The sequence below is a fragment of the Sinohyriopsis cumingii genome, chromosome 14, assembly GCF_028554795.1.
Source record: "Sinohyriopsis cumingii isolate HCF-2022 chromosome 14, ASM2855479v2, whole genome shotgun sequence".
Taxonomy (NCBI): Eukaryota; Metazoa; Mollusca; class Bivalvia; order Unionida; family Unionidae; genus Sinohyriopsis; species Sinohyriopsis cumingii.
This window is the reverse complement of record NC_142974.1, coordinates 27334495-27351031: the sequence shown is the minus strand read 5'-3', so window position 1 is coordinate 27351031 and position 16537 is coordinate 27334495. Positions and strand designations below refer to the sequence as shown.

Below are 16537 nucleotides of genomic sequence, written 5' to 3'. Positions count from 1 at the left end.
AGCACTCATAAGACTAAACTCTTAATAAGTCTCGGTCGGGGTTTAACCCGTATCCGAGGCGGACGCTCTAACCACTTAGGCCATCGAAGCGGTCCACGGGTGTGGCGGGGGTGTGGCTATTAGGATGGATGGAAATTTTGGTGAAAGGTGCACATATCATCCATGTACAATATAAGTACATTAATTTGTATGTACCACTCTCTTAGTTAATTCAGGTGAAGGAAAAGTATTGTCAAAAACAACATTTGTACCCATAAGGCATTGCGGCTAAAAGATTTGAATTTATGTTTGCCCACTACAGTTCTCAAACCCTGAATGTTACGTGCAGGAAACCTACAGACTGTATCGAAATGAACTAAACACTATATTTATAGTAAATGGTACACGAATGTGTAATTTAAGTTCAGCATTTCCTTGCTGAATGACATGTACAACAGCTATTGAAAAGAACCGAAATCATAAACCCTTATATTGTTATAATGTATTCCTTTCGGAACTCGTTTGAGATACGTGACGCTCAAGCATTCTTCCCGTTTCTTCCATGTGCATTTTTGGTTCAAATTAAGGAATAGGTAAATGAACATGCACAGAATCAAGAATGGGGTAGTAATTATGAGGGAAAATTATTACCAACTCCATTACATTTTAGACCCAGTAATAACGTGAACGTTTATGATGTACTAACCTGAATTTTGCATTAATTAGTATTCGTTTCACACAACTCTGGTTATAAAAGGGGTGGATTTAGTATGTGCAGGTAAAAATAAGAATTACATTTTATTGATTTAATAGCCCTCTTTCAACGACTGGAGTCGTGATCGGCAAATCAGTGTTACTTATAGATACTTGTAAATTGTAATAAGTAGAAGTAGTAGTTCGTATGATCGAATTATCCGCATAATCGACGTAGTACAGTATATGGTAATTTTGACAAAAATATCCATTTCTAAAACTACTATCATCCATGTTATCACATTTGTTTTCACGTGTTACTTATGATATAACATGAGGTGATTTCCTCTGTTTCCCCCTTGAATTTTTAACTTCTTCGTTGCCGGTTATTATCTTATTATTTTCTTTAAAGATGACCAACTGTAACAGGTTATATATGCAGCAAATGCCTACTTTTCATCATGTACAATTTTATTGGAGAAAAAGAAACAGAAGAATCAAAAAGTGTTCTTTTTTACGAGTCCATTTACGTATATTATCACTGAGTAAATAAGATTGTTCATTTTTCTTGTTGTTATTTGTTTAATGTTGATATGACCATTTAACTAGGATGTAAAACATTGGCTGTCAAAACATACTTTTTCAAAAACAAAATCAAAACATATTTTACCAATGTGGATATTTGTGCAGAGATTATAGAAATAAACGGGAATGGATCATTTAGTATCAGTGTATATAGAAATATACGGGAATGGATCAGTTATAGTCAGTGCATATAGAAATCAACGGGAATGGATCAGATATAATCATTGTATATAGAAATCAACGGGAATGAATCAGGTATGGTAGGTTTATATAGAAATCAACCGGAGTAGATCATTTATGATCTGTTTATACAGAAATCAGCGGGAATTAATAAGTTTTAGTCAATGTATATATAAATAAGAGGGAATGGATCAGTTATAGTCAGTGTATATAGAAATCAACGGAAATGGATACGTTATAGTTAGTGTATATATAAATTTAGGGGAATGGATCAGTTATAGTCAATGTATATAAAAGCCAACTGGAATAGATCAGTTATAGTCAGTGTATAAAGAAATCAACGGGAATGAATAGGTCAGAGTCAGTGTACACAGAAATCAACGGGAATAGATAGATTAGAGCCAGTGTGTATATAAATCAACGGGAATGGATCATTTATGATCAGTAGATATAGAAAGCAACAAGAATGGATCAGTTATTGTCACTATATATATATATATATATATATATATATATATATATATATATATATATATATATATATATAACTCAACGGGAATAAATCAGTTATAGTCAGTGCATATAGAAATCAACTGTAATGGATACGTTATAGTCACTGTATATAGAAGTCAGCGGGAAGTGATCAGTTATAGTCAGTGTGTATAGAACTTAACAGGAATTGGTCAGTTATAGTCACAGTAAAAAGAAATCAACGGGAATGGATCAGGTGTAACCAGCGTATAATAGAAATCAACGGGAATAGATCAGTTATGGTCAGTATATATAAAAAAACAATGGGAATGGATCATTTATAGTCAGTGTATATATAAATCAACGGGAATGGATCATTTATAGTCAGTGTATATATAAATCAACGGGAATGGATCATTTATAGTCAGTGTATATATAAATCAACGGGAATGGATCAGGTGTAACCAACGTATAATAGAAATCAACGGGAATAGATCAGTTATGGTCAGTATATATTAAAAAAAACAATGGGAATGGATCATTTATAGTCAGTGTATATATAAATCAACAGGAATGGACCAATTATAGTCAATGTATGCAAAAACCAACTGGAATAAATTAGTTATAGTCAGTGTATATAGCAATCAACAGGAATCAATAGGTTAGAGTCAGTGTATATAGAAATCAGCGTTAATGGATCAGTTATAGTCAGTGTATAAAAAATCAACGGGAATGAATAGTATAGAGTCAGTGTGTATAGAACTCAATGGGAATGGATTATCTATAGTCAGTATATATACAATCAACGGGATTGGATCAGTTATAGTCATTGCATGTATAAATTAACGGGAATATATCAGTTATAGTCACTGTGTATAGTAATCAACGGGAATTTATAAATAGGAAGCACACGCTAAACACCTCGACTAGTAATACCATAATAACCTTGAAAATCTCTCCTCGTACATGATTTCTACTAACAACCTCTATAAACAGCATAGAACACCTACCCCCCTTTTTAAAACATTTTGAAAAAAATAAAAATAAAAATAATTTTAAAAAAAGTCGCAAGAAACACCAGGCAAATGCAACAATAAACTAGTGATGTAAAGTAACCAGGACCGTTCCCGAGCTCTCCTTCCCACTAATGACAGCCAACCATTCAGATGTAAGGGACCTTTATGGACCCACAGATTGGGGCCAAACTATCAGGGTTCCTTGAACCCATAAAAGCATGGGGGAGGTGGCACCATTCCCTTCCCCAGGAACAACTAGCAGGCTGCGGTGCAGTCAGAAAAAAGTGGCACATGCACAATTGTGCGCACGCCACTATAATTAAACTCAACAGCAACAAAAATTGATCAGTTATACTAAGTATGCAAAGAAAAAAATGGGAGTGAACAAGTTAGATACAGTGTATATGGAATTCAACGGGAATGGATAATTTAGAGTCACTGTATATAGAAATCAACGGGAATGAATCATTTAGTCAGTGTATAAAAAAATCAACCGGAATGAATAGCTTAGAATCAGTGTGTATGGAAATCAAGGTAAATGGATCATCTCAGAGGCATAGCTATGATATTTTGCGCCCGGGGACGAAGTATAAAATTGGCGCCCCAGCCCCCTCCCCGTTTAATCACATTTTTGAATATTACCCTTGATTACCCTTGTTTACTTATTATAATGTAACGTTGTAAGCCTCATTTTGGCGCCCCTGTACCTTGGCGCCCTGGGACATATGTACCCCCCTGCCCCCCCCCCCCCCCCCTCCAGCTACGCCTCTGGATCATCTATAGTCAGTATATATAAAATCAACGGGAATGGATAAGTTCTAGTCAGTGCATATATAAATGAAAAGGAATGGATCAGTTATAGTCAGTGTATATAGAACTAAAAGGGAATATATCAGTTATAGTCATTGTATATAGTAATCAACGGGAATTGATCAGTTATACTAAGTAAATAAAGAGAAAAAAAAAACAGAACGGACAAGTAAAAGACAGTGTATATATAAATCAACGGGAATGGATCAGTTTTATTCAGTGTATACAAAAATCAACGGGAATGAAAAGGTTAGCGCCACTATATATAGAAAGCAACGGGAATGGATCAGCTATAGGCAGTATATATAGAAATCAACGGGAATATATAAGTTATAGTCACTGTGTATAGTAATCAACGGGAATTGATCAGTTATAGTCATTGTGTATTGAAATCAACGGGAATTGATCAGTTATACTAAGTATATAAAGAAAAAAAACGGGAATGGACAAGTTAAAGACAGTGTATATAGAAATCAACGGGAATGAATAAGATATAGTCATTGTATATAGAAATCAACGGGAATGAATAAGATATAGTCATTGTATATAGAAATCAACGGGAATGAATAAGATATAGTCATTGTATATAGAAATCAACGGGAATGAGTAGGTTAAAGACAGTGTATATAGAAATCAACGGGAATGAGTAGGTTAAAGACAGTGTATATAGAAATCAACGGGAATGAGTAAGATATAGTCATTGTATATAGAAATCAACGGGAATGGATCAGTTATTGCCAGTATACATATAAATCAATGGGAATAGATAGGTTAGAGTCAGTATATATAGAAAGCAACGGGAATGGATTATTTATAGTCAGTGTGTATAGAAAGCAATGGGAATGGATCATTTATAGTCAAAATCAACGGGAATATATCAGTTACAACCATTGTGTATAGTATGAATTGATCAGTTGCACTAAGTATTTGTTTGTAAAAAGGGAATGGAAAAGTTAGAGACAGTGCATATAGAAATCAACGGGAATGAATCAGATATTGTCAGTGTATACAGAAATGTAAGGGACTGGACCAGTTATTGTCAGTGTACATATAAATCGACGGGAATGGATAAGTTATAGTAAATGTATATAAGAACCAACTGGAATATATCAGTTATAGTCAATATATATATATATATATATATATATATATATATATATATATACGATTTATTAACAAATAGAGATAAACAGTTTTAGTAATATATATATATATATATATCAACGAGAATGAATAGGCTAGAGTCAATTTACATAGAAATGAACGGGAATGGATCAGTTATAGTCAGAATCTATAGAAACCAACGGGAATAGATCGATTAGAGCCAGTGTGTATAGAAATCAACGGGAATGGATCATTTATAGTCAACATATATAGAAAGCAACAAGAATGGATCACTTATAGTCAGTGTATATATAACACAACGGGAATAAATCAGTTATAGTCAGTGCATATAGAAATCACCTGGAATGGATACGTTATAGTCACTGGATATATCAACGGGATGGGATCAGTTATAGTCAGTATATATAGAAATCAACGGGAATGGATCAGTTATGTTCAGCGTATAAATCAACGGGAATGGATCAGTTATAGTCAGTGCATATAGAAATCACCTGGAATGGATACGTTATAGTCACTGGATATATCAACGGGATGGGATCAGTTATAGTCAGTGTATATAGAAATCAACGGGAATGGATCAGTTATGTTCAGCGTATAAATCAACGGGAATGGATCAGTTATAGTCAGTGTATCTATAAATCAACGGGAATGGATCACATATGGTCAGTGTATATAAAGACAAACTGGAATTGATCAGTTAAAGTCAGTGTATATAGAAATCAACGGGAATGAATAGGTTAAAGTCAGTGTATAGGCTATAGAAATAAACAGCAATATATCAGCTCTAGTCATTGTGTATTGAAATCAACGGGAATTGATAAGCTATAATAAGTATATAAAGAAATCAACGGGAAGGGACAAGTTAGAGACAGTGTATATAGAAATCAACGAGAATGAATCTGATATAGTCAGTGTATATATAAATCAAGGGGAATGGATCAGTTATAGTCAGTGTACATAGCAGTCAAGGGGAATGGATAGGTTAGAGTCAGTGTAAATATAAATCAACGGGAATGGATCGGTTATAGTCAGTATATATAGTAATCAGCGGGAAAGGATGGGTTAGAGTCTTGTGTATTTAAATCAGCGGGAATGAGTAATTTATAGTCAATATATATAGAAATCAACAGGAATGGATTAGTTATAATCAGTGTATATAGAATTCGACGGGAATAAATCAGTTATAGTCAATGCATACATAAATCAACGGGAATGGATACGTTATAGTCACTGGATATATAAATCAATGGGAAGGGATCATTTATAGTCAGTGTATATAGAAATTAACGGGAATTGATCAGTTATATTCATTGTATATAGGAATCAACGGGAATGGACCAATTAGAGTCACTGTATATAGAAATCAACGGGAATGAATCAGTTATAGCCCGTGTATATAGAAATCAGCGGGAATGATCAGTTATGGTATGTGTATGTATAAATCACCGGTAATAGATCAGTTATGGTCTGTGCATAGAGAAAAAAATGGGAATAAATAAGTTTTAGACAGTGTATATATAAATCAATAGGAATAGATCAGTTGTAGTCAGAATATATCAACATCAGTGGGAATGGATCAGTTATAGTCAGTATATATAAATCAACGGGAATGGATCAGTTATAGTCAGTGTATGCAAAACTCAACGGGGAATAAATCAGTTATAGTCAGTGCGTATAGTAATTAACGGGAATGGATACGTTATAGTCAGTGTATATAGAAATCAACGGGATGGGATCAGTTATAGTCAGTGTATACATAAATCAACGGGAATGAATAAGTTAGAGTCACTCTGTAATATAAATCAACTGGAAATGATTAGTTATAATCAGTATATATAGAAATCAACGATAATGGATCAATTATAGTAGGTGTATATAGGAATAAACGGAAATGGATCATTAATCGTCAGTGTATATATAAATCAACGGGGCTGGATTAGTTATAGTCATTGTATATATAAGTGAAAGGGAATGGATCAGTTATGGTCAGTGTATATATAAATCAACCGGAATATATCAGTTATAGTAGGTGTATTGTTACGTATATTTGATTTAAATCATAATTGTTTGTCACTTTTAAATTTTTATTATATTATATGTTATTATAATGTAAATTTATTTACTGGAGATGATATTTTTCCAGACAATTGGTTGGCCTGAATCATTATTTTCGTAAACTCCAAGTGTTGGCCTGGATGCTGACCTTGATTCAAAATTAGTAAACAAAGTCCTCTTTTTATTTTAAATCGATTTGGTTGTTGTCAAGGTCATGATGGGGCTTTGGGTTTAAGATGTAAACAACTTTTTTATTTTTTATTTCTTACAGAAAATTATTGGTATAATCAAGGCCATATTCTGTGTACGTGATATAAACATGGTCACGTGACCCCCCTTTCGGATTTCGCAACTTGGGGGAATTTCGAAACTGCGTAGTATAATACAATATAACCTTTATTTGAGAGAGAGAGAGAGAGAGAGAGAGAGAGAGATCAGTTAGGGGCTTTTTATACTGATGTCATGTTATTTTATTGTAGCCAGATTTTGAGTTACAATGTTCTTCAAATCACTTGGATTTCAAAAGTATTTATTCTTTTTGCTGAAAAAAATATTTTGAGGAATGCTCACACAGAAATTTTGGAAAGACATTGCTTACAAATTTAATTTCGGTTTCCAACACCGGGGTGCTATTATTTGCATTTCTACAAGGAATTGTAGATAAGCACAGTACTGACTACAGCATACGTCATCGTGATCCATCTCGGATTTTCCATCAGGATTCGAACTTGAAATTATTATTTGTTACTAGGACCTTTGCAAAATAATTCGTGGATTATTCTTAGATTATTTTTGGATTTGATTCTTGAGACCGTAAGTTCTTCTCCTTCTTTCATTTTTACAGAATTTTTCCAGGAAAATAAATTATTTGTTAAGCTTTAAAAAGCTTGTTGTTTTCACTCTTTCTGTGTTACTATTTATTCGAGCCTAAACACGTAACAGTTTATATAAATCAGCGTGAATGGATCATTAATAGTCAGTGTACATAGAAATCAACGGCAATGGATCATATATAATCAGTGTATATAGAAATCAACGGGAATGGATCGATTATATTCAGTGTATATAGAAATCAACGTGAATTGATCAGTTATATTCAGAAGTAGATGAGAGACACGATGCCATGTTCGGTATCAAAATAATTCGATGCATTTAATACTGTAAATCTAATTTTATCTAAACAATAATTATGATACGGGAAAAGAATTTAATTAGTTGAGTCGCACATAGATCGAGCCCCTTTTTCATTACTTTTTATTATTTCCCCCCAAATTCAGATGTATCTTCTTTTGTTACATCTGACTGGTTTTTTTTTTTAATTTTTCACAGGCAAAGTTAAAATATAAGACAAAAAGAAACCCGGGCTATAAATTTGTACACATTGAAATTAATTTTGTTTTAAAAATGTGAAATTTGAAACTTGACGAAAGTTTCAAAATTCCGCAGAGATAAATAACGACTTTTTAGATGACTGCAAGGTATTCTAACGCAGTGCTTTCTGTCCTTGAAAAGTGATTAATGTTAAGTAAAATTTAATTGGTGTGGGTGCTATATAATAACGATATAAAAAAAAAGAATAAATCCTTTGAATAAAGTTTGAGATGTTTGTTGAAAATGGAATCTGGAAACTAACACGACTACAGAATAGCAACGGTAATTTTCAAGATTATGGAAAAGGCCTCCGACAGAGTGAATGTTGTACAAACATTTTTTCTTTACATTTGTTTTCTTTTAAAAATTATTTGACGACAAGAAATCATTTTATACGAATATTTATTGTACGAAAAGCGAGAACACAGACAGGAATCAAAAGTAACAGAAGAAGCATTTTTATATATTATTAAATATTTTTATTGTTTTGAAATACAATATTTAAAAACTACAATATTTTTTACAATACAATATTTTTCAAATGCTACAATATTTTAAATATAATATTTTACAAATATGATAGTTTTCTATATTGCCAGAATATTTAAATCATTTCAGTGGTGAAATATTTCGTGTATCGGCTGAAGTAAACACGCTATTCATGATATCACAAATGCTACAGTTAGAGTATGTAAAAGACAAAGAAGCACTACAAAAAGAAGCACATTAATATCAGTTAAGATTGATAGACAGAACAACTGAAATATTACCATTAGTTTAATCAATTAGAGACTAAATCAGAAATTACATCTGCTGTATGAATAAAAGGATTTATTTACAGAACTATTCTCCGGGGGAAAAAAAGAGTTTCTTATGTTAATTATTTTTTTTTCTCTTTTACATTTTCCCATTGTAGCCATTTCTGGTCATACTTTTAGCTACATAAAATAATAAATAGATACACTCAAGGGCACAAAAACAGATAAAATGAAAGACACATTTAAACTAAGAATTTTACTTACGTATGCTTGTAAAATATACTGCTACAACAATTCCTGCAATTAATGCACATGCCACGAGAACAATAGCAACAATTATGGCTATCCTGCTATTGCTGGTAGAGGTACGCCTTTTCCGGTCAGGCCGGTCCAGGTCGCTGGATGATAAGTCATAACTTCGTCTTCCCATTGCTGGATATCGAAGGCCAAGATCCGGTGGGGTATGGTAGTAGTCTGGGTTATCGTAGTATCTCGCCCCGTACAACTGATTTTTGTACGGGTCCTCGTTGAAGTCGTTCTGTTAAAATCAATTAAAATTTGAACTTCATGTACTGTAAGTTGATTGAACAAGAAATTTTCACACCTTTTACAAAATACTTTAAGTGGTTCAGATGTTGATGTATGTTATTTCACTGACATTGGATAAAGGACCACGTATTCTTGTATGTAGTGGTGTTGGAAATTGAACAAGGGATGAACACGAGCATCACTATATACCTATTTTGACATAAAACAATGTTTTATTGCACTATCCGCCAGCCACTATGAACCAATTAAAATCGTTACAAATTCATCGTAAATACAGGTAATATTCTTGCAGTGTCTTCTATTTCTATAAACGTGGACACATGGACTTAAAGTGAGTATTTGTCATTGTTTAAAATTCGTAACAGTGAGCCCAACCCAACCCAACCCCAACCCCCAAATAAATAAAAAATCAAGAACAAACAAAAAACCATTAGAAGAAGCAATGCAGCCACTAGAAGAGGACATTACCCACCGAAGAAACATGGACATGTGCAGTTTTTTGTTTTGATCCTCACCGTTAGTTCAGTATCTAAATACGTCTCCTTAGAAGACAAACTCGGTACAGCTGATTAATTTGTATGCATTATCTGCTGGTTGATGACATCTATAAGGGTGATCAGAGCACGATCCTGGTATTTTTCTTCAACGAACTAAAACATTTCTGAAAGTAGTTTCGCTATATTTCCAGCGTAATGTGCACAACAGGTGGAACCTCTTCCTGGTTAAATCATAACGGTTCATGTACAATAGTGAGGATGTTCTTTTTTGTATATATCTTGGTTCGTCATGAGCCGAGGAGTGCATCATAAATCTACCGTCATAATGTACCAAAATGTGAAACAAGAAAAGGAAAGGCGCAACGACCGGGGTATCCGAATGCATTTCACTTCGATGCATGCGGATGCCTTTCAGTCATTTCACTGTATTATTTTGCATTTAGGCCCAATAAAATCACTATATTCAGTCAAGCGAAGCTAACATTTTTGTTTATTATTTCAGATTAAATTTATGAACCTCGTCAAATAATTTTAATCTTCCGGTATGTTTTATGCGGCGCCGTAGCGGACAAAAGCCGGTCCAATCAGAACGTTGCCGTTGAAATTTTAATGTTATATGTCCAGAATTACAATTTCACGTGTTGTATCAAAAATGCTTGTCTTTAAAGTTCCATTTTCTAGGTCGAGATTTTAGATTGTATCTGTTGAAATAAACAGTAGTGGTTGAAAGTTATATTTGCTATGTCGAGGATTTCGACTGTGTCGTTTGAATTGCACTGTGGTGGTTGAAACTTCAATGTCATACGTCGAAAGTTCTTAATTTACGTATTGATTCAAAAAGCCTATGTTCAAAGTTCCATTTGATATGTTGAGTATTTAGATTTCATCTGTTGCATTACATAGCGCTGGTTGAAAATTCGATGTCCAATGTCGAGGTTTTAGATTGTATCTTCTGAATTACACGGCGATTGTTGAAATTTTAATGTCATATGTCGAGAGTTTCAATTTTACATGTTGAATCACATTGATTGTGCTGAAAGTTCCATTTTATATATTGAGTTTTTAGATCGTTGAATTACGCAGGGTGGGTGGACATTTTATTGAGCTTGTCGGAATTGTTATTTTAATATAGTGCAATGATCTGTTGTTGTTAAAAGTAACATTACACAATGTGCACTTTAACAATTCAAAATAATATCGAGTATTAAGATGCATCATTCGTGTATTCAATTATAAGGCGCCATTACATTTCATGAGTTTACAGTTTAAAAGTTACCATTCACAGGTCAATAATTACTATTAATTTCATCGCTAGACGTCGCTCTTGTGAACGGACCGCGTTATTTTTAAACAAGGAGGCTGCTTCTCGTTGCTGTGAAATTAAACAGCTGAAAAATACTCCTCATATGCAATGGAACTTTTCATCACAAACAGTTACATACAACGAGTAAAACGTCGAGGTAGGTACTGAAACTTTAAACCACCACTGTATAATTCAGCATTAAAAATCTAAAGTCTTGATCTAGAAAATGGAACCTTAAGGACATGCAATTTGATCCCACACGTGAGATTGGATTTCTCGACATCGACATTTCATCTGCAACTTTTGGACCAGCTTTTGCCCGCTTCGGTGCCTCATAATGTTTCGCTGTAATTGCAATTCATGTAAAGGGCGTTTGTACACGCGATTAATGTCTAAATACTGAATTTCACTCTTTTTATTTTTTTCGAAAAAGGTGATAAAACAGAAAATCTTCATTTATTCTGTTGATTATTTAGTTGTGATAAATATATCGTTTACTTCTAAAAGTGTAAGGTGATGTGTGTGTGATGTGTGTGTGTATGCGTGTGTGTGTGTGCATGCGTACGTACGTGTGTATGTGAGACAGAGAAAGAGAGATAGAAAGAAAAAAATATGTGTGCGTGTGTATGACAGAAAGAAAGTATGTGTGTGTGTACGTGTGTATGTGTAAGAGAGAGAGAAAATATGTGTAGCAGGTTATGGGTTTGTCGGTTCTGCAAACTTAAAACTTTACAGTAGACCATTAATACAATAAAAAGAATACAGTGTCTCAAGTTGGAAAAATAAACTTCAGTTGGATATCTTGCTCCATATTTGGACCCATTTTCACTAAACAGTTCGTTTCCTTCAACACTTTTTTTTTTTGCGTAACTCATTATGAGGTTGGCAACAAGGAATTTTTCGATCATCCGTAATGTCTAGAAAATAGTTTGTTTCATCTTTGGAAATTTAGCAAAGCCTTGACGTGAGACGTATTCCGTATATGTGTATATTAACAATATAGTAGTTAAGGAGAAAACGATATATATCTTTAATGAGCAAGTCACGAACAAGCGCACGCGCGCGCGCCAGAGAGAGAGAGAGAGAGAGAGAGAGAGAGAGAGAGAGAGAGAGAGAGAGAGAAAGAGATTTAATAATTGGAAAATATAAATATGGTAATATGTGGCCAGGAACAAATTCACGACGTAGTTCAGTGTAAATAGGTGATTTGGTTTCCTCATGCGTGCTCAAAATACTATGTTTATCCCTGTCACCTCGAAGTGTGTCTATCCGCTTTCAAAAATACAACATGGTATTTAAAGCACAGAAGAGTTATTTGTATTATTATTGTTATTATTATTCATTTTGGGTAGGTTTTTAGGGCATTTTTAACAGATCAATGGCTTATATCTTGCCTAAACATTGAGAGCTATGTGCCTTTCCCAAAGACACACCCCAGGCAGCCTAGTGGGGCTGACCTTCCTGAGTCAAATATTCGCCTAGTTTACGTCATGCAATTTGGCGTAGACAGTTGAAGAATAGAATGATTGGGACACTTGCTAAAGAAACTAAGACAAGCTTAAAGGTCACTTACAGAAGTTATAGCTTAAACATATTTTTATATCTTCCATTTTTGAAAACCATTAATTCTTAGTAATATTATGTCAATTGAATACTTAGTAGACGTGCACAATACACAGCTTTACCGGGCTAGTTTTATCCTAGTGGTACATATCGTGATAGTTTTTCATTCATACGGTACTTCGGTAGTTTCCGTGAGTAATGAATATATGGAAATTTCCAAGCAATCTTGTTTCGATTTTAGTGGTATGAACATGCTTTCATTTTTTATGACAAACACTTTTAAACATTTTCTTCCAATACAAAACAGTTGAATTTGTAACAAATTAATTTCGACTATTACAGCTCTTGTCACGTATGCTATTGTGGTGGCCAAAAAAAATTTGTGCAAGATATTCGGACCAAATTGAATTGTTGGACAAAGATTTTCTGGAGAGCACTTGTTTACGTAATTTTTCAATTCCTCTTAAGTATTTTCCCATTTGTTGAATAACTGTTTTATATTTTTTGGCCCTTTCTGATAAATATCTTGCCCGGGTGTATTTTACAATGTGTCATCTACAGTGTACTTATTCCACTTTAGTTACGGTTTTTAGACTAGAGCTTATTCAACAATTAACACACACACACACACACACACATAGCAATTTCATCAGGCATTAGCCATTCATTTTCGGACGGCAAATGTCGGTTGGGGCTTATGTGGTGTGTGGGATAGGGGTGTTTGCTACTGAGATTTTGCTTTGAGTTGAGATAGCCTTTGGCAGACGGAAATTTAAAAACGAAAATGTCAAGATATATGTACCATATCATTTTTGTTTACAATATTCTTCATTTTCTTTCATGTTGGCTCAATGATTGCATAAATAATTTGCCCAATGACTGCATAAATGATTTGCCCAATGACTGCATAAATGATTTGCCCAATGACTGCATAAATAATTGTCCCAGTTACTGGCCCAATGATCCATCATGATTGTCCCAATGATTGGTCCAGTAATTGTCCAAATGACTGCCAAATGAGTTTTTCAGTGATAGTGTAAATGATTACCCAATGATTGGTCCAATGGTTGTCTAAACGATTGCTCTATTAATTGTCACAGCGATTGCCTAAATGATTACCCCAAGGATTGGCTAATTATTGCCAAAATTACTGACACAAGGATTGGCTGATGATTGCCAAAATGATTGGTCTAATGACAGCCTAAATGATTGCCACTTTGACTGGCACAAGGATTGCCTAAAAGATGATTGGTTTTAATGGGGGGGGGAGGAATAAGGACTAGTGCCTATTCGGAAGTTTCTTCATGATATTTCCTGATTTGACACAAAATAATTAGTAGATCCATATTTCCTTTCTCTTTTTCATTTATATTTGTTTATGTATTTATTTATTTATTTATTTATTTTGATAGAAGGAATTCAGCAACCCTTTTTACTGAAAATGACCGTGAAACCAGTGCATTTCTATAATGTTGGCTGGACGGATGACGCACGTTTAAAACACAAAATGAGTCCAAATCGGTAATTTGTTTTTACTCGAACTCTTTATTAATTTTATCGGTGATTTCTTGACATTAGTAGGAGCAACTTTACCGAGAAACGAAGTTTTAACCTAAATGCAATGTTCTTCGAAACGCATTAATAGTTTACATGTTGAAAATGTTCTCCAATATTTGTGTTTGCTCAACATGGCAACATTCCGAGCATGCACTGCTTTCCTTGTTTCAATTTCGTTTATACCATGTGTCCGTTCGTACTTTTGCTTGCTTTCTGTTTTTGGTGCTAACAGTTCTTGTTGATGTGCCCGTTCGTTCGCCTGCATGTCTTCTGTCTATGTGCTTAGACAATGGTAGCACTATCTCATCCTCCTACAGGTTCTAAAGGTTGCACCTCTGATATTAGGATCTCTGGTTTTAAGTTTTCTTCCCTTTGTTTTTATTTATCTCTCTCTAATGTTACAGATAAATAAAAGTATGAGAGAGAGAGAGAGAGAGAGAGAGAGAGAGAGAGAGAGAGAGAGAGAATATTAGGTAATGTTTTGTTTTAAACATGTTCTCACCATCACCCGCCCCTAAAGTGGTCAATATATGACACCTATGTGTATGTGTGTGTGTTGAATTTATAACGCAACTTTAACAATTGCTCAGCTATATCGCTACGATGTCAACAGCGTGACACTTTATAGTGATGTCTAGCACTGGGGCATCATGCCCTAGACATGTAGCATGAAGTCCCAACCAGTCACATTATCATGACACCAGACTAAGGCTAAGCTCCAAGCATGGCAACTGCAATACCATTTTTGTGTCTTTGGTACGACACGGCTGGAGTTCGAACCCGTGACCTTCCATATCCGAGGCGGACGCAACAACCACTAGGTCTCAGACAGCTTATATACTACGGTATAAAGACAGCTTATATAATACGGTATAACTGACCTGGTTAGTCTGGTGACAAACCTGTTGTTTTATAATGAGTCAAATAGATTGTAGCTTGTACAAAGACACTACTTGATATGTATTATAAGTTAAGAAACAAAATCAGCCGCTAAATTTGAATTTTAAAAACAATTTGTTTGTTTTAACCCGTTGCAATTTACTCGGAAGATGAAATTCATATTTTTGGCTTAGCTGTTTCGATGATATATTCTAGCAGACGGTTTCTATAATCGATTTGTCAACTAAATGTCATCTGAACACACATAAAACTGCTGTTCAAATCGCTGTATGTTTTTGTCCACTTTGTATTGATTTTAAAACCTGCCATATTATAAAATATTCGAGACTAGCAAAACGGACCAGTGTAATCAAGTAATGTAATTCTTTTCACACACACACACACATACACACACACACACACACACAAAAAAAACATGCGAAAAAGTGGTCCAATGTACTTTTAATTTCAATATCACACTGATTCTGGTATAAAAGGTAATTTAAATCAAATAAACGATACAAAGAATCTACAGAGTAAGTACCACATACCTCATTCAAACGTCGTCCATTGTTATATTTCGACATTGATTATCCAGAAACTGTCTTCCTGTTCAGTGCTGTTCGTAGATAGATATGATACAGTATGTCCGAAATTGATGCAGAAACTCACTGTAAACAATAACAAAGTTTGATTCTCCTCTCAAAGACGCTACTTATATACTCTTGTAAGAAAGGCCCAGCCTTTATTTGCACACTGTCTTAACGACACGTTCTTTGTTACGGGTGAGCGCACAGAAGTTGTAACCCCAATAAATCATGTTGCCGTTTGCTGACACGGATTGGTACAGTTATAGTAAACTATTGAATTGAACTGAGCAAGACCTAAGGGCTTGATTTGTCTCATATATTATTCTCAAGCTAAAAAATGCCTGGTGTCATTAAACTAAGTATGTCATATACTTGACGATTGAAATCGGCGAAATAAATTGTGTATGGTTTAATGTCATTTTTAGCACATGACAGGCGAAGCATGGTGCCAGTATTATTTGTTGAAGGAAGAACCCGGAAGGAAACATCGACCCACGAGAAACTACTGGCAAGCTTTCTCACGTTGGTCGAGACGAGACTTGAATTCACTGTGGCA

The 16537-nt window shown here is 34.3% G+C and overlaps 1 protein-coding gene across 6 annotated transcripts in view; it reads right to left on the bottom strand.

Moving 5' to 3' along the window:
* The window catches only part of LOC149783476 (uncharacterized), a 298719-nt gene extending 282609 nt beyond the window's left edge, over positions 1 to 16110 (bottom strand). For all 6 annotated transcript variants that reach the window (XM_089931706.1, XM_089931711.1, XM_089931709.1 and 3 more), the window contains exons 1-2: positions 15943 to 16110; positions 9308 to 9581 (exon numbers count right to left, since the gene is read on the bottom strand). In XM_089931706.1, coding sequence (XP_089787832.1) covers positions 9308 to 9581; positions 15943 to 15978 — 310 coding nt within the window. In that variant the 5' untranslated portion in view covers positions 15979 to 16110. The remainder of the gene's footprint in view (positions 1 to 9307; positions 9582 to 15942) is intronic.
* Between the last annotated feature and the right edge of the window lie 427 nt (positions 16111 to 16537).